The sequence below is a fragment of the Equus przewalskii genome, chromosome 14 (assembly GCF_037783145.1).
Source record: "Equus przewalskii isolate Varuska chromosome 14, EquPr2, whole genome shotgun sequence".
Taxonomy (NCBI): Eukaryota; Metazoa; Chordata; class Mammalia; order Perissodactyla; family Equidae; genus Equus; species Equus przewalskii.
In genome coordinates this window covers 44884259-44902193 of record NC_091844.1, presented here as the reverse complement: position 1 = coordinate 44902193, position 17935 = coordinate 44884259, and the positions used below count along the sequence as shown (strand labels likewise).

Below are 17935 nucleotides of genomic sequence, written 5' to 3'. Positions count from 1 at the left end.
AGGTTGTTTATTTGAGATCTTTCTTGTTTCTTAATGTAGGCTTTTATCACTTGAATGTCCCTCTTAGAACTGCTTCTGCTGCATCCCATAAGTTTTAATATGTTGTATGTCCATTTTCATTTCTCTCAAGGTATTTTTTTTATTTCTTTTGATTTCTTCTTTGACCCATTGGTGTTCAATAACGTGTTGTTTAATCTCCACATATATGTGAATATTCCAGTTTTCTTCTTATAATTGATTTCTAGTTTCATACCATTGTGGTCATAAAAGATGCTTGATATGATTTCACTCTTCTAAAACTTATTAAGCCTTTTTTGTGACATAACATATGATCTGTTCTGGAGAATGTTCTGTGTGTACTTGAGAAAAATATTCATTCTGTTGATTTTGGATGGAATGTTTGCAAATGTCTGTTAAATCATCTGGTCTAATGTGTCATTTAAGGCCAATGTTTCCTAATTGATTTTCTGTCTGGATGATCTATCAGTTGTTAGAAGCGGAGTATTGAAGTCCCCTACTATATTTTATTTCTGTCTATGTCTCTCTCTAGGTCCGTTAATATTTGCTTTATATATTTAGGTTGGGCAGATAAATATTTACAAATATATCCTCTTGTTTGATTGACCCCTTTATCATTATATAATGACCTTCTTTGTCTCTTATTAGAGTCTCTGTGTAAAAAGCTTTTTTGTCTGATATAAGTATAGCTCCCCCAGCTTTCTTTTAGTTGCCATTTGCTTGAAATATCTTTTTATATCCCTTTACTTTTAGTCTATGTGTGTTCTTACTTCTGAGGTGAGTCTGTTGTAGGCAGCATATGATGGGTCTTGTTTTTTATCCATCAGCCACTCAATATCTTTTGATTGGAGAATCTTGTCCATTTACATTTAAAGTAATTATTGATAAGTATGTACTTATTGACATTTTGTTAATTGTTTTCTGGCTATTTTGTAATTCCTTTGTTCCTTTCTTCTTCTCTTGCTTTCCTTCCATTGTGATTTGTTGATTTTCTGTAGTAGTATGCTTAGATTCCTTTCTCTTTCTCTTTCTCTTTTCTGTATGTACTATAGGTTTTTGCTTTGTGGTTACCATAAGGATTACATAAAACAACTTATATTTATAACAATCTATTTTAAGTTGATAATAGCTTAAGTTTGAATATATTTGAAAAGTCTACATTTTTACTGTCCCTGATGTTTTATGTTTTTCATGTCACAACTTACATCTTTTTATATTTTGTATCCATTAGAAATGATTTAGTTATTTTTACTACTTTTGTCTTTTAACCTTCATATTTCCTTTATAAGTAATTAACCTACCTTTACAATATTAGATTATTCTGAATTTTACTATATATTTACCTTTACAAGTGAGATTTATACTTTCGTGTTTTCCTATTACTAATTAGCACCCTTACATTTCAGCTTAAATTAGTCTCTTTAACATTTCTTGTAAGTCTGGTCTAGTGGAGATGAACTCCTTTAGTTTTTGCTTGTCTGGGAAATTATCTCTTCTTCAATTATGAAGAACACCTTTGCTGGGTAGAATATTCTTGGTTGACAGTTATTTTCTTCCACACTTCAAATATATTGTACCACTCCTTTCTGGTCTGCAAAGTTTCTGCTGAAAAATCAGGTAATAGTCTTATGGGGGTTCCCTTGTACATAATAAATGTTTTTCTTTTGCTGTTTTTATGAGTCTCTCCTTGTCTTTAACTTTTGACACTTTAATTATAATACATCTTAGTGTGGGTCCCTTTGGGTTAATCTTTGGACCTCTCTGGGCTTTCTGGATCTGGATGTCTGTTTCCTTCCCCAGGTTAGGGAAGTTTTCAGTCATTATATCTTCAAATAAGTTTTTTTGCCCCATTCTCTCTTTCTTCTCCTTCTGGAACCCCTATAATGTGAATGTTCATCTACTTGATGTTGTCTCGTAAGTCCCTCAAGCTATCTTTACTCTTTTTCATTCCTTTTTCTTTTTGCTGCTCTAATTGTTGAGTTCTACTACCCTGTCTTCAAGTTTGCTGATCCTTTCTACTGCTTTTTCTAGTCTGCTGTTGAACCCCTTTATTGTATTACTCAGTTCAGTTAATGTGTTCTTCAGCTCTGTCGTTTCTGTTTGGTACTTTCTTTCATTTTCTATCTTTGTTGAATTTCTCACTTTGTTTATGCATTGTTCTCCTGAGTTCAGTAACAATCTTTATAACTGTTATTGTGAACTCTTTATCAGGTAAATGATTTATCTCCATTTCATTAAGGTCTTTTTCTGAGATTTTATCTTGTTTTTTCATATGGAACATATTCCTTTGTTTCCTCATTTTCCTTGACTCTGTTGTTCCTATGCGTTGCATATAATAGCTACCTCTCCCAGTCTTAAAAGAAGTAGCCTTATGTGGATGAATCTTACTGTTCAACCCTGCCCTAGTTATTGCTTGTCTCTCAAACCTATATTATTGTCTAAGCAGCCTACTTTGTTCTTAGTAGGCTTCCATTAGTTGAGGGTGTGCCAAGACCTGCCAGTGTCCCAAAGAGGAAGATCTCAGTGAGTACCTAGATTCAGGCTGATTGGAAGATAGACCATCAGGTAGCAGCTTTTGAAATATGCAAATATACCTCTTTCAGTGGAAGACTGGGAGATGGCCATTTCTGTCTAGTCCCTCTGCTACTGAGCCCTGAAGGGATAGCCAGTTAAGAACTGTTTCTTTGTTTACTACTGTTCCATTGAACCTGTGAACACAAGCCCTGCTAGCCATCAGAGCCAGGCTATCAAGGGATGTGTCCTCTGGCTGGCAGCCACAACAGCTGGGGTGCCAGACATGTACCCAAGCTCCTTTCTTGGAGACATTCATGATCTGGATCAAGGCAGAGAGAGAGTACAATAATGGTGCCTGCCAGCCTCCCTGGTCTCTGGAGAGAATTGTAGTCAGCCCCTAGATGTGTATTTAATTAGAAATTTGCCTCTCAGGCCACAGCAGTGAAGATAAGTTAATAGGCCTCTTTCACAGAAGACTGGGTATCTCAGTCTGTTGCTTTTACTCTGTGCCCTGGGGTGGGGGTGGGGAGGCATCGGATAGCCAGTTAAGAACTGTTTTTCTGTTTGTTACAGTCCTGTGGGACCTGCAAACATAGACACCACTGGCCACCAGAGCCAGGTGATCAAGAGGTGAGCCCCTGGCAGCAGCCACAAATACTGGGGTCTCATACATGTGCACAGGTGCTTTTCTAGGAGATTCCAAATAGCTGGAGTGAGGCAGAGGGAGAGTGCAAAGATGGTACCCTCTGGCCTCCTCGATCCTTGGAGAGTATTTCAGTGTGCCCCTCATTATTTGTTAAACTAGATGCCTGCCCTTTGGGCCAAAGCTTTAAGATAAGCAAATAGTCCTCTTTCACCAAAAGGCTGGGCATTTCAGTCAGCTGCCTCTGCACTGGGCCTGAGTGTAGCCATGGTGAGCCCACACAAATCCTTTAAGAACTATTTCTCAGTTTGCTATGGCCTTTTGGGTCTTGTGGATATAAGCCTCATTGGCTTTCAAAGCCAGATATTTTGGGAGCTCATTTCTTAGGTACAGATCTTAAAAGTTTGGATACCAGATGTGGGATTCAAACCTTTTGCTTCTTAGGGAGAAGCCTGGAGTTATGAGTTCCCTCCCAATTGTGGGTTGCTGTACCAGGGGTGGGGTTTACGGCGAGATTGTGTCTCATCTTCTTCTACCTATTTTCATGTGGATTTTTCTCACTCATCCAATGTGTAGGAATTAATCAGCTAGTTTGTGGGTTTCTTTCAGAGGAAATTGTTCCACATTTAGCTGTAGATACAGTGTGTGCATGGGAGGAGGTGAGTTCAAGATCCTCTTATGTCACCACCTTGAACCAGAACCTTGTATGTATCATTTTAGTTTGTTTTTGGTGTGTAGATATCTGCTTATAAATGTCTGGCTCCTCCTTAGAATGTAAACTCCATTAGGGCATGAGCCTAGGTTCTTCATTGTTTGAGCTCCAGTCTTGGGCAAGGATAGGTGCTCAATAAAAATGTTTTGAATATATCTCTTCTTCTTTGAGTGTTCCCATTGAGAATGGGGATGTTGTCTCTTATTTCTTAGTATCATCAGGGACTCAAGAAGTGTTTGTGATTTTTATGTTGTATTTTATTCATTCCATTCTTATGGAGCATTTATCAAATCCCAGCCACTGTGCTTGGTACTGAGGATACGGCAGTGTATAAAACTGAGAAACCTCTTTTTTCACAGACATGAGAGAGAAAATGGACCAAAAATGTAATATAATAAGTAAATTATCTGATATCTTTTGCTGATGTTGGAATATAATTAATATCCCTCTTTATTTCCTGTTTCTGAAGAACAAAGTGCTATACCTTTTCTGTAATAAAATTATAGATGATGCAAAGCCTGCTGGGGAGACAACAAATTCACCCGCTCTCCTGGAGGAAGCAGAAATATGTTAATTAGTGAATGGTAATTAAACCTCCGAAAAGGCACAGGAAAGAGATAAAGACAAGAAAGGGACAGTGGCAAAAGGATTGTCACTACAAGGCAGAGTTTCCTCCACAGCTGAGCTGCTGCCCTGTCAGCCTGCCATCTTATCCTGACAGCTTTCGCTACACATCTCTTCTTCCCAGCCTTGAAAGCCTGTCATGATGTTTGCAGAGGAGGATTTTGAGTGACTGACCCTGAGCTAGCCGTTGCCAAGGTATCCCCACTTACTACTCACAGCAGGAATAATAAATCTGCCTGTGTGCTGTCTCCTTCTATTTCAAGACACATAACACTGCATTCAGACCAGGCAGTAAAGAGAGTTGTCTTGTGTAAATATAGCCTTAAAAAATACTTTTTCATAAATGAGTGTATCTCATTTGATCCTTTCAAGACCACAGAGGATCGAGTATCCATATACCCCCAATGAACATTTCTGTTGTCTCAGCATCCCATCTGCCTTAGTATTTGTCCTGGACTGTTTTTTAATAGACTTTATTTTTTTAGAGCAGTTTTATGTTCACAGCAAAGTTGAGTAAAATGTACAGAAATTTCTCATATATCGGCTGCCCCCATACACACACAGCCTCCTTGACTATCAACATCGCCCGCCAGAGTGGTACATTTGTTACAATGGATGGACCTACATTGACACATCATTATCACCCAAAGCCCATAGTTCACATTAGGGTTCACTCTTGGTGTTGTATATTCTATGGGTTTTGACACGTGTATAATAACATATATCCACCATTTTAGTGTCCTGCAGAATAGCTTCACGGCCCTAAAAATCCTTTGTGCTCTGCCTATTCATCTCTCTGTCCTGTACTTTTCATTTTATAATAAACTGTTATTAGAATTTTATATTGAAAAATATTTTTGATAGAAGTGTTTAATAAGTCTTTAAACGTAATGAAACTACTTTCTTGGTTAATAAAATATTTCAAAAAATTATGTCAATTTAATTATTTTTAGAGCCTCCTTTTACTTTCAGAGGGTCCCAATTTGGATGATAAATTACGTAGTCCCCATAATTATAGTCTACATTTTCTGGGGAGAAAACTGGTCCCCGGAGAGAAAGGGACTCTCCCTCGTGGGTCTGGCCAGTCAGGTGTAGAGCAGGACTGAAGCCCAGGTGCTCTGATGTCTAGCTTTCTACACCAAAGACAAAATGTCCCCTGGGCAGGCAACTCAAATCTCAAAGCCTATCACATCCTTACCCTGTTTAAAGTAGTTATGAAAGTGGGATTGCTTCTGTATTTCTAATTCAGACATGAGAAAATTCTCTATGTAAGTAAATAAATAATGAACCCAGTAAGGAACAGAACAGATCACAGGAAGTCTGAGAGATAAAACTCAGGCAGGCAAGTGAAGACCTGCCCGGAGAGGATGAAATACTAGGGAGGTAGAAGATTGGATTTAAAAGGAGTACAATGCTCTTAGGGAAGATTTCGTAAGTTGTTAAGACCTTCCGTAAATTGAATAAGATCTTCACTGACAAATGTTTGATGGTATTTTGAGATTTAAATTAGAGTGTCATTTGCATATTTCTGAGCATGGTACGTCTGTTTATCCAGCAGAATGAGTCTAGGTTCTCATCAAATACATACTAAACTTGCCTAATATGAATTAACCATTCTGTTGTATCGCTCACATATAATTTTAATACAGTGTTGACATCCTCAAGATTGAAGTGATTATTAACTTCTCCATAGCACATCAGAAGGAAATTGTTTCAAAGAGGGTTAGGTTTTCATAAAGACTGATTTCTCCTCTTATATTCATTTTAAGAAGTAGTCTTTAAAATATATCTGGCTATAAATACCTACAGTTATCCTGTCAGACAGGAAAGAGTGATCACTCTTGCAAAATATATCCCAAGGGATGGAGCAACGACCAACATGCAAGGAAGTGGTAAATAACCCCGAATGGTGTGTGGAATTGATCCTGGTGAAAGGGGCTTTACTTTAGGTATTTTCTTTTATTTGTAAATGATGTGAAAATAAGCTTTTGTTTTACTTACTTATTTTTGTCAGGCCTCTCTATCCGGAGTGTGTGCTGGAAAGCAGACCGCCTTTTAGCAGGGACCCAGGACAGTGAGATATTTGAAGTGATCGTGCGAGAACGAGACAAGCCGATGCTGATCCTGCAAGGCCACTGTGAGGGGGAACTCTGGGCTCTGGCCCTGCACCCCAAGAAGCCACTGGCTGTGACAGGCAGTGATGACCGCTCTGTCAGGTGAGGCCCCAGCAGTGGCCATTGTCACCTCACTGACTTCCTTGACATAACAGATTTATTTTGACCACATTTGGCTGTTACTTAACAGAAGGATAAACTGCAGTGCAGACCCAGATAATTTCCAAATGGAATGTTAGGACATTTAGCTCAAAACACGTTGACTTCTTGGCATTTTATTGTTGTTCTCTTTCTTTGGCTCCATCTTAAGTCGTGAAAATGTTCTTAGAAGTGAAAATACACTACTACGGGTTAGATTGGCTTCCCTTTCTCTTTCAGTTGAAGATGTGAGCTAGCCCTACTCATCTGCGATAAGATGGTATTTCACCCTGGTACCTTGGTTATCTGCACAGAGATTTCACAGTTTAGTCCAGGCACTCATTCATCACCATAGAACTTAAATTCTGCTTTTCAAAGTTGTCTTCAGCATATGAGTAAATAATTCTTTCTTTGTAAATTCTCAGATGGAATTTTGAACGTTGTCCTCAAATCAAAGGAAAGTGCTGGCTGCTGAGAAAATATGCGATTTTATTAGGGCCTAAAGGATTATTGCCATGGAACTTTTGTTATTCCTTAGAGCCTGCCATTGCGTAAAATGAGCAAAATGAGTATGCTTCCAGTATTCTTGTGACTGTTGAAGGGCCGAACATATGATTTGAAAGTGAGATGAAGACTGTAACACTAATTTCAGTATTTTCGTATTTATTCCTGAGCTTTAAATGTGCTCAACAACAAACAGGCCAGAAAGAGGGTGAGTGGCGGTGAGAGAAAGAGACTGATTGTTACTCGATGGATTGATTACTGCCTCTGGGTTTTAAAAGCTAAAATAGAACATTGTAAACTGGAGTAAAGGCTACTGTTTCCCCCTTGCCCTTATTCTGTATGTTTGTGAATCGGATCAAGATACAATCTTTATGCTCACTGGTAAGGTATAAATCCAAAAATAAATCTGTTTTTCAGTCTACCAAGCATTAAAGCCTCATTGATCTAAAAATCAGTGAAAACTACAGTTGTCTCCTCATGTGACATAGGTGTTTATTTGGCTTACACTTCTCTTTACTCACTTCCTCTTTTTCTCTTCTTTTTCCTTCATTACTCTGAGCTTTCCCTGAACAGAGAACATGCCACCAAGTCATTTAAACCCCTGAGAAACTTGATTCATACCCATCCAGATAGAAATGGTGTCAAGAAGGTCTTTGGCTTTTGTATTTTAGCAACTGTGTTGAGTCTCAGAATTGCAAACATCCCCAAGGAGCCCTGCCTGCCAGAATTTGTCTTATTCTCCTTAACCATTAATTTGGCTAAAATTTTAAATGTAATTTTACGCTGAGTGTTAAAATTTAGGAAGAGTATAAGTCATAGTTTCTTGAGAAAGATTAGGTTAGTGACTTTGTAAAGATAGTACAGTTTATGGAGGAGTGGTTTCTTCATGCTAGTAAAGCAAAGCTTACATTGCTTAAAATAGTAGAAGGCTAAAAACAGCATGAGATTATGAATAATGGACGAGGTGTGGAAAGAATACCATAAGCTTTAGGCTGAACATTGCAGGCTGCCTGAAGGGTCAGTAAACTATTCAGTGTGCACTCTGCACTGTCAGGTGTGGGCCCCATCCCTCCTGATGGCAAAATGCATTTGGAAAAACTGCACCACATGTGACTTCTTGCTTCTCTGTCACAGAACTCTAGTTTCTTGGTCCCCTAGCAGGTACTGTTGTTTGTGTGTTAAGAGAAGACCGTCTTAAAAGTACTAACAGATAGAAGTCAAATACCACAGCTGCGACTAACTTGTAAACCCTTATTTGTATCTTCAAATGTTTAATTTCTGTTCACTCAGTTTGAGGTGCTTGGATTAGGTGTTCTAGGGCTGCTGAAAACTGTGTTAGCTGCACTTGTCCCTTGACCTCTATATCTGCAGCGGTAGCTGTGCTCATTAGCCAGGGGCACTGTGAAGTGTCTGCCCCGACCAAGAGTGAACCTATCAGCAGTGGGGAGCCCAGGGAGCTTGTGAGGAATGACAGCATGTGACTGTGTGCGACCAACTTTGGAACCATCCTGGGTAGGGGTATTGTTCACTCTTTTCCATCTCAGATGCGTTTTCTTTCTAGGGAGACCAACAAATGTATTTCGATGTACGTGTGCTTAAATAAAAGTTACTAGAAGGGTACTCATATATATTTTTTTAAACTAACGATAATAGCATCTAGTAGTACTTCTTATCTTATAAGTGATATTAACAACTATTGGTATAAATAAAGAACAATTTTTAATTTCCAAAGAGAAAAGTAAGATTTTGTGTGAAAAAGTGTTTACAATTTCCTTACTTTATGAATCTTAAAATCTTTGGACATGTTACTGCATTTTGTATTTCTTGCTGGGTATTTTGAAATGTGAAAATCACTCAAAGATGGAATAAACACCTTCCTAGATTCCTAGACATGCAATGAGGAAGGACACTAGTGTGAAGTTACTGCATCCTTTCTTGTTATTATCACAGAGTGATGACAGGCCTTCCAGCCTTGAGCTGGCTCGTGACTATGAGAAGTTGGTTTTGTTTTCTTCCTTGCTTTGTTCTTAGGCTGTGGAGCCTGGCTGACCATGCCTTGATTGCCCGCTGTAACATGGAGGAAGCAGTTCGCAGCGTCGCTTTCAGCCCCGATGGATCTCAGTTGGCCCTGGGCATGAAGGATGGCTCTTTCATTGTTCTCCGAGTTAGGCATGTACTGATGTTGAAAATGATATTAGAGATGCCCTTTTGTTAAAATTAATTCTGGTCATAATGTATGCCAGGACCTTAGGAAAAATACATTTACCCTTTCAAATAAAAGCACTGGGGATTCACAGTCCCCTATCTGTAATTCTGGAATCCAGGCACTCTGAAGATCTGAAGTTCTTTGGTAACTTATCAGCACAGCCTGATCCAGTGAACTGATGTGAGACTGCTTATAGTCTATTAATCTCTTAGGAGGAATAATCATGTATCATGTGATTTGCTGCAAAAATATTAATGTGTTTAATATGAGGTGCTGCCCTAACTCCTCCTGGGGATGTTACATAATATACTATATGAGAACCTTTCTAAAATCCAATGAATAATGAATTCCTAAGCTCATCTGGTCCCAAGGGTTTTGGATAAGAGATTATGGGCTTGTAGTAAACCAAGAAAAGGGGAACAAAGAAGAAAGCAGCCTCCAACAGCACCAGATTTTTAGAAGTGAGCTTGAATAAAAGATTTCTTCCACCTATAATTGACAGTAAAATGGAATACTGTATATTTATTAACATCCTATATAATTTTTACTGGACAAAAATTATGACCCACCCATATAATTCCTCTGAACACATTAGTTGTTCTTTTGGCTTACACATTTTGTGATTACAGAAACGGAATGCAGCTGTAAATTAGATACCGCATGTTTTGTACATAGAACATTCTTTCTAGCTGTGAAAAATGCTCTTGGCATGGTTTATTATACTAAATTCTCATTATCAGCCACACGTAACTTATTACCAAAGTGGTGGGCAACGTTTTCTTCCTCTGCTTCATGATGAGCAAAAATATAGCTAATTACCAGATTTTCTTTTGGATGGATTTCCCAAGCCAACAAAAAAATCCCCTCACACCTCTTTTATGACATTATAGTAAAGTATAATGCTGTTAATAAATGATAGCAGATGTGGGGAATTATTATGTGGAAGCAAATATTTGGCATTATTTATGCATTCAGTCTGTTTTGGAATTAATCAAGGCATCCTTCCTGGCTTTGGGGACCTACTGGTCATAATCCTGTCTCATAGTTGTAGAAAAACTCCTCAGCGAGCTTTCAAATGAGGGCAGAAATTCTAACCGGAATCTCATCAGAAAGGATACAAAATATTCCCAGTGAGTTATTGTATGCATTGTTGACCTTTCATAGTGAAAGTTAAATAATTTCACAAAAATTTAATATTAAAAAAGTATTTAAAAGTCCTCTTCTGCCTTTTGGACTTGCTCTTTTTTCAGCAATAAGCTTAACAGTCACTGGTTTCTTGTTCTTAAAGTATACAAAAGATGGTTTGATTTTATGCTAACCCTGACATATTTTACCTGTCTCTATGATATATTTTTAAGACAATTTTACAAACTCAATTGTTTTAACAAAAAGTTTTAGAAAAAAATAATATATAATTGAATATGAAAGCAGATATGCATTTCATTAATTTTTTTTGTTTTTACTTTGGAAGCCCAAAATATTATTTAAAGTATTTATTAATTTTTTTCTGAATTGACCATAAACTACATAATATTTTGTATCTTTCCTCAAAAGTTAATCCTGTAATTCCTGTAGGTTTTCTCTCCCTTTCAAAACAATTTTTTCTCTGACGCACACACTTTAAAATATGACTTGAGGTTCCTGTTTCTAGATTTGCTGCTTATCACTTTGCTTTTTATTCTTATAGAGATATGACAGAAGTGGTTCATATCAAAGATCGAAAAGAAGTCATTCATGAAATGAAATTTTCTCCAGATGGTTCTTATCTCGCAGTGGGGTCCAATGATGGCCCGGTAGACGTCTACGCTGTTGCCCAGCGGTATAAGAAAATTGGAGAATGCAACAAGTCCCTTAGTTTCATTACGCACATTGACTGGTCTCTGGATAGTAAATACTTGCAAACTAATGATGGCGCAGGAGAACGACTGTTCTACAAAATGCCGTGTAAGTCACCTCGGCACTGGATGTGTGTGAAAAGCAAAACTGAACCACATGCAGAAAATATCCGAGAATGTCGCTATGATCTCGAGGCAGGGAATGTCTTCTGAAACAAGACCCTCAAATCCACAAACTCTCAAAGTAAAGATTAATACATTGGAGCACGTTAAAATAAAAAATTACTACAACAAAAGAGACCACAAATGAAAAGACAAGGCATAGACTGGGTATAAATACTTGCATTATTATAATAGATAAAGGGTATATACCTAGAATATTTAAAGCATGCCTAAAGATAAGTGAAAGGAAAAATATCCTAGAAAAATACTAAAAGTTTGAGGATCATAGGCCTCATTTACTATGATGGCTTTATGCTCAAATCTGTGTTCTTCATAATTCAGAAGCCCTTATTATGTGATTATTTGGTGAAGTGTGCTAATTGGGATAAAAAAACACAATTTTTAAAATAAACACTATAACTTTTGTAAGAGATTCATCTGACTTATATAATACTCATTTAGTAACATTTAATTTGTAATATTAAAATGTCATAAATAAAAGGCAAGTTTCTGTATTATAATCTTTGATGAAAGGTTATTTTAAATGTAAGAGGAAAAATTTAATATTTGACATGAATCCTGTCCTCAAATAATTATATTTTATCTTAAAATTTTTATTGAAAAATTACTCTTTACCATAAAATAATATATAACATATAATATAGCGTCAGCTTTTTAAAGAGCCTCTGGCCTATCGGATTCCTCAGTGCCCCGTTACTAGGTGCATATTTCTTTGCTTCTATCTTCTTTGCTCAATATTATTTCGTATATATTTTCCACACATGAAAAAATATGGGTCACACATTTGTCATTTGCGATAACAAAATAACACCGTGCTCAGTGATAATTCATAATTTGCTTTCTCATTTTCCTGTTACTGAGCATTTGGGCTTATTTCCAGTTTCTTTACTGCTGCAGACAGTGCAGCTCCAAATATCTTTGTAAAGGTGGGATTTTGTCTTCTGAGTTACTTCCTTGGACTGTATTCCCCAAAGTGGGAACACGGGGTCAAAGACTCTGTTCCCACTATCAACTCTCTGATTTGATGATATTTGTAATGAATTTTTCTGTAACGCTGTTACATTCCAGAATTTCTGGGTGCCAGTATGATAATACACCAGTATTGTACAGGAGCATCTATTCTCACAGATTCTTTATTTGAAAATATTTATTATGGAGGGGAAAGTATGAGGTAGTACACTTAACTGGCTTGATTTTGAATTTTAAAATTGGGTATGGCTAAATATTTCCCCCAATACTTCTTTATCTGTGTGTTTCTTCCTTTGCTTACTCCCTGGGGACATCCCTCACCAGCTGCTGATAGAAACTGGGTATGTGCCATACATCTGAGAACATACCTAGCAAAATTGTCGGGACTATTTCCCCCAACCAATTACATTTATTTCATCAAAATTTCGTGGATTTTCATTGTCTAACACTTTTCATTTTAAATAAAGTCCATTCTTTTTTTCACTAATTTTTTTGAGGTTGAATTTTAAAAAATTACTTCTACAGTTCCTTGAATTATGAAAGGTCAAAGTTCAGAATAAGCTTTTTGAAAACCTAGCAAAACTTGGTGACTAATTATAATAATATATAATTTAATAAAAGTCTTTTCATCGATAATACAAAGCATCTGTGTCTAAATAATTAAGGCCAAGTAAATGTTAAATAAAGACATTACATTTAGTACAGTGATCATTTTCTTTCTTAATTTTAATGTCTTAAAAGTAATTTAAGACGTTACATTTAGTAGAGTGATCATTTTCTTTCTCTTCTCCGTATGTCTGAGTTTTGAGCATGTATTCTCTTTAAACGCTGCTGAAAAGAAAAATCACCAATTGGGTAAAGAGATTAGAATCTATGGTTTCCTTGGTTTATAGATATTTTAAAACAAAGGTTTTAGATCTCTATAAGAAAAATGCATAAAGTCAGTTAGAATATGCTTTTTATTTAAATATACTGTTAAAATTTATTGATTATTTTCAGCTGGAAAGCCTTTAACAAGTAAAGAAGAAATCAAAGGGGTTCCCTGGGCCTCCTGGACATGTGTGAAAGGTCCAGAAGTGAGTGGAATTTGGCCAAAATACACTGATGTCACTGACATCAACTCAGTGGATGCAAATTACAACAGCTCAGTGTTGGTGTCTGGAGATGATTTCGGACTGGTGAAGTTGTTTAAATTTCCTTGTCTCAAGAAAGGTAAGGCCAAAAGAGATATTTTATTGAGAAAGAGATTTATTCTAGAATGTATGTGCAGTATAATTAAGGCTTATTTTCTTTGTGTCTATTCCTGCGGACTATTCATTTTATCTTTATATTCATTTTTACTCTTTTAACACTTTTAGGTAGAATGTGTTGTTGATGTCATTTACTTTTGACATTCTAAATAGAAGGTTTTGCCAATTTAAGTCAGAATTTTAACAGAGTTATTACTGTTTTGTGATTCATAAGCCTCATGTTTTAAATGTCATATTTTATTTTATTTATATTTATGTAAATAAATATCCATTATTTAAATTATGCATATTACATTAAAATGTTATAATGAAAATTCTTTTCTGCTTCACAGGTAATTGTGATTATACATGGAAAGCAAAGCAAATCCTTTTAGACATACTTAAAATAAAATCTGAAAATGATTGTTCTGGCGATAGTCCAGTTTGTGGACCCCCTGTCATAGCACTAATTTTGCAAACTGGGTTTGCATAAGGTGAAATTTTTGAGAGAGAAGTTTGATTCAAAACAACCTTCTCTGCCCTTACATTTTACTATTTTGTTTGTTTTATTGTTGTTAAAATCCCGTCACTTCAATTTTTGTGGCGCCTTCAGGCTTTGTAGACTGAGACTGAATTAACCACATAATGACCTTGTCCTCTTCTTCCTTCAGAAGTTTAAGCAAGGCCCATACACAGGCTTTTCTGAGACTCCCCACCTGCACCCTGAAAATCTGATTTTAGGAAAATAATCAATAGGGACATGCTGTTGCCTGAAAACACTTTCACTTGAATGACTTTTAGATTAAGCAAGGAAAGGGATTGAAAAATGTAATCAGAAAGTCATTTTCAGCTAACTGGTCATTTTGAAGCAGTGACAATTATGGTACAAAATTGAACATAAAATGCATAGCAAAACCACCATCTCTTACACTTGACAAAATGACCATCAGTTTAAAATGCTCAAGGCACAAAATTACCTCAAAGTGCCTACTTCAAACTCTTCTGTCTTTCCCTAATGGGTCTTTTGAGTAATGGGGCATATCTTGTTAGATTGAGCAATGTACTTGCAGAAGGTAAGTTAGGCAACCCGAAGGTATCTGGGAATTTAGAAGAAACATCGTCAGGGTCAGAAGCAATACCAGTGATCTGAGTGTCAGGGTCTGGGAATAAAGTTAACTCAATGAGAGTTGGTATTTCCTGTGTATCACCAAGCCTTGTAGGGTGGACTTGGGTCTGGAAAATAGCAGTGGAAATGTCTATCTTTGGTTTGTTTATTAGAATGGAGGGCGAGGGAGGTGGTGAGTAGGGCTGTTTGTCAAAATGAGACACCCTTATATGTAAAACAACCCTGAGGATGGTGGCACACGGGAGACATCTGCATGAACAAGGAGAGGTTGACAGCCAGAGTGACAGTATGGTGAGAGTAATAATTCCACCTCAACGATCTGCAAAAGTGTCCATGTCTTCATAGCAAACGGGCTTGTTCTAATTTTCTTGACCTGTGGTTTATAAATCTTGCAAATTGCCTCAGAGACATTCAGGCTTTTGTGGCCTTTTTGTGCCAAAGCTACTGGTGCGGAAGTTAATACAAGAATGTTGTTGATGGGAATGGTAACAGTTGGTGCAACTCGTCTCCTTATAACCCGGGGTAACAGTGACAAGTATTCTCCCCAACTTTTGAACCTGTAAAAAGCCTAACATAAGCAGGGGCTGAAGACTATTGAGAAAGTGTGGAGACTGAGCAAACATTATAGTTTTCCCTTGTGATTAAATAAAACTCACAATCAAGTTAATCGACACATTTATGATTGCATGTGTGTAGTATTCTGTTGCACAATAATTAGACATATGTTCTGCAGTTAACAAAAATGACTAGAACTGGTATTATTTTTACATAACCAAACCAATTTATTTTTTTCTTTAGTTTTTACAGTTTTCAAATCTTAAAATAATTAGAATCAATGCTGATAATTTTCCCTGATGTCACTTAGACTGCTTCCTATTTGATCATCACCCCACAGACACTGACATGAGGTAAAATCTAAAACCTTGCTCACTAACGTTTGCTGTCATGACACCCTTGGCAACTATCCCTGCTCCAAGAGGAGGCTCCAGGCTGAGGATCTCCATGTTTTATTTGTGTTCTGTCATCTCAATAATTCTTCTCACACACACCCCCCACCCCACACACACAGTCCTTGAACAACTACCTCCCATGACAGGTGACTTGATATTGTAAGACTTGAGTTGCAGGAACTCTGGACGTTGGAGGGGAAAGTGTTGGCCTTCGGTAGAGCTTGGATGAGCTTGATGCAGTGCAGTAACAGAAAGGTCAGTGTGATGAATGAGGGGAGAGTTGTGCACTGTGAGGCTGGAGAGGGCAGTGGGGCCATGTTGTGAAGGGTCTGGTAGCCACTGTTAGAAATTTGGGTGTTATTCTAGGTGCAGTGGAGAACTATTGAGGGTTTAAAATGGAGGAGTGACATGACCAATTTAAGTTTTTAAAAGACCACTTTGATATTGTGTAGGATGGATTAGGGAAGGGGAGGCTTCAAGGAGAGAGATTATTGCAAGTGTCCAGGTGAGAGACGATGTGGCTTGGATAAAGGTGTTAGGGACAGATGCGAAGACAGGTGGTTGAGATTAAAAACTAGTGTCAAGATAGAGCTGAAGATCTTGCTGATGGATTGGATGTGGAAATAGAGGGAAAAAGAGGAATCGAGGATGACTTCTACTTTTGGGCTTGAGCAAGGGGGTGGATGGTGGCACCATTTATAGAGATAGGAAAATGAGGAAGGAAAAGTTTTTGTCTGTGTGTGTGTGTGTTTTATGGAGAAAAGAAGGTAAGATGGGAAGGGAAACTCCTTGGTCTGTTTTGTCCGTGATAAGTTTGAGGCACCTATTAGACGTCAGGTGGACCTGGCACACAGGCTGACAGCAGTCCAGGGAGAGTTCAGGGCTGGAGGTGAATGTTTGGCAGTCGAGGGCATATCAACAGTATTTAAAGCCATGGGAGAAAGGGTCAGTAGAGAGGAGATGAGGGCTGAGGCCTGAGCCTTCCTTGTGGTTCATAGAACAAAGGGTAGCCTTGTGAGGTCACTCAGTGTTCTAAGGAAAGCCTTGGAAGAGATGGATGTGGCCTCCATTTATTCAATATTTGTTAAGTGCTATTCTAGAGGCTGGAGATACATCAATGAATAAAACAAGCACAAATCCCCACCCCCATTGAACTTTTGTTCTGCTGAGGGCACATAGTCGATAAACACATCTGGTGGAGAAACGTGCTATGAAGAAAAATAAAGCAAACAGTGGGAGTAGAGAGTGCTCAGGTGGGGTGGTGTAGTGTTGTTATTTTAAATAGGGTGGTCAAAGAGGGGGCTCACTGATGTGGTTTCATTTCACTAGACACCTCAAGGAGGGGAGGGAACCAGCCGTTCAGATATCGAGGGAAAGAGCATTCCTGACAGAGGGAATAGCAAGTGCAAAGGCCTAGAGACAGAGAGTGCCTGGCATGCCTGAGGAGTAGCAGAGAGGCCAGTGTGCCTAGAGCAGAGGGAAGGAGGGGGAGAGAGGACAGCAAAAGATCGAAGAGATAAGGCCTAAATATTAATGACACTAATGCTTTGCAGGTTCTAATTCCAGCCAGCCAAGGGTGTATTAGTTATCTATTGCCATTAACAAATCCCCCCTCTAAAAATTTTACAGCTTAAATCAATAAACATTTGTTATCTCATGGTTTTGGGGGTCAGGGATTCAGGAGCAGCTTAGCTGTATGATTCTAGCTCAAGGTCTCTCATGACGTGTCAGCCGTCTGATGGCTAGACCGAGGCCGGGGATCCACTTCCAAGACGCCTCACTCACCTAGCTCTTGGCAGGAGGCCTCAATTCCTTTCCATGTGAGCCTCTCCATAGACTGCTTGAGTGTCCTTGCCTAGTACCTAGTACCTAGAGACCTAAAGAGGAGAGCATGGAGGAATCTGCAGTGCTTTGTATGACATCCTTTTTTTTAAAAAAAAATTTTTGAGTTAATGATAGGTTACAGTCTTGTGGAATTTCAGTTCTACGTTATTGTTTGTCAGTCGTGTTGTAGGTGCACCCCTTCACCCTTTGTGCCCAGCCCCCACCCCACCTTTCCCCTGGTAGCCACTAATCTGTTCTGTTTGTCTACATTTTTAACTTCCTCATATGAGTTGAGTCATACAGAGATTGTCCTTCTCTATCTGGCTTATTTCACTTAACATAATTC

At 37.9% G+C, this 17935-nt stretch overlaps 1 protein-coding gene across 5 annotated transcripts in view; it reads left to right on the top strand.

Annotated features, from left to right (window-relative positions):
* The window catches only part of EML6 (EMAP like 6), a 279876-nt gene that overhangs the window by 127280 nt on the left and 134661 nt on the right, over nucleotides 1-17935 (top strand). For all 5 annotated transcript variants that reach the window (XR_011526070.1, XR_011526071.1, XM_070572641.1 and 2 more), the window contains exons 7-10: nucleotides 6526-6727; nucleotides 9299-9436; nucleotides 11161-11417; nucleotides 13460-13672. Coding sequence is in view for 3 of the 5 variants with exons in the window: in XM_070572641.1 (XP_070428742.1) it covers nucleotides 6526-6727; nucleotides 9299-9436; nucleotides 11161-11417; nucleotides 13460-13672 (810 nt within the window). In the remaining 2 variants the exon portion in view is untranslated. The remainder of the gene's footprint in view (nucleotides 1-6525; nucleotides 6728-9298; nucleotides 9437-11160; nucleotides 11418-13459; nucleotides 13673-17935) is intronic.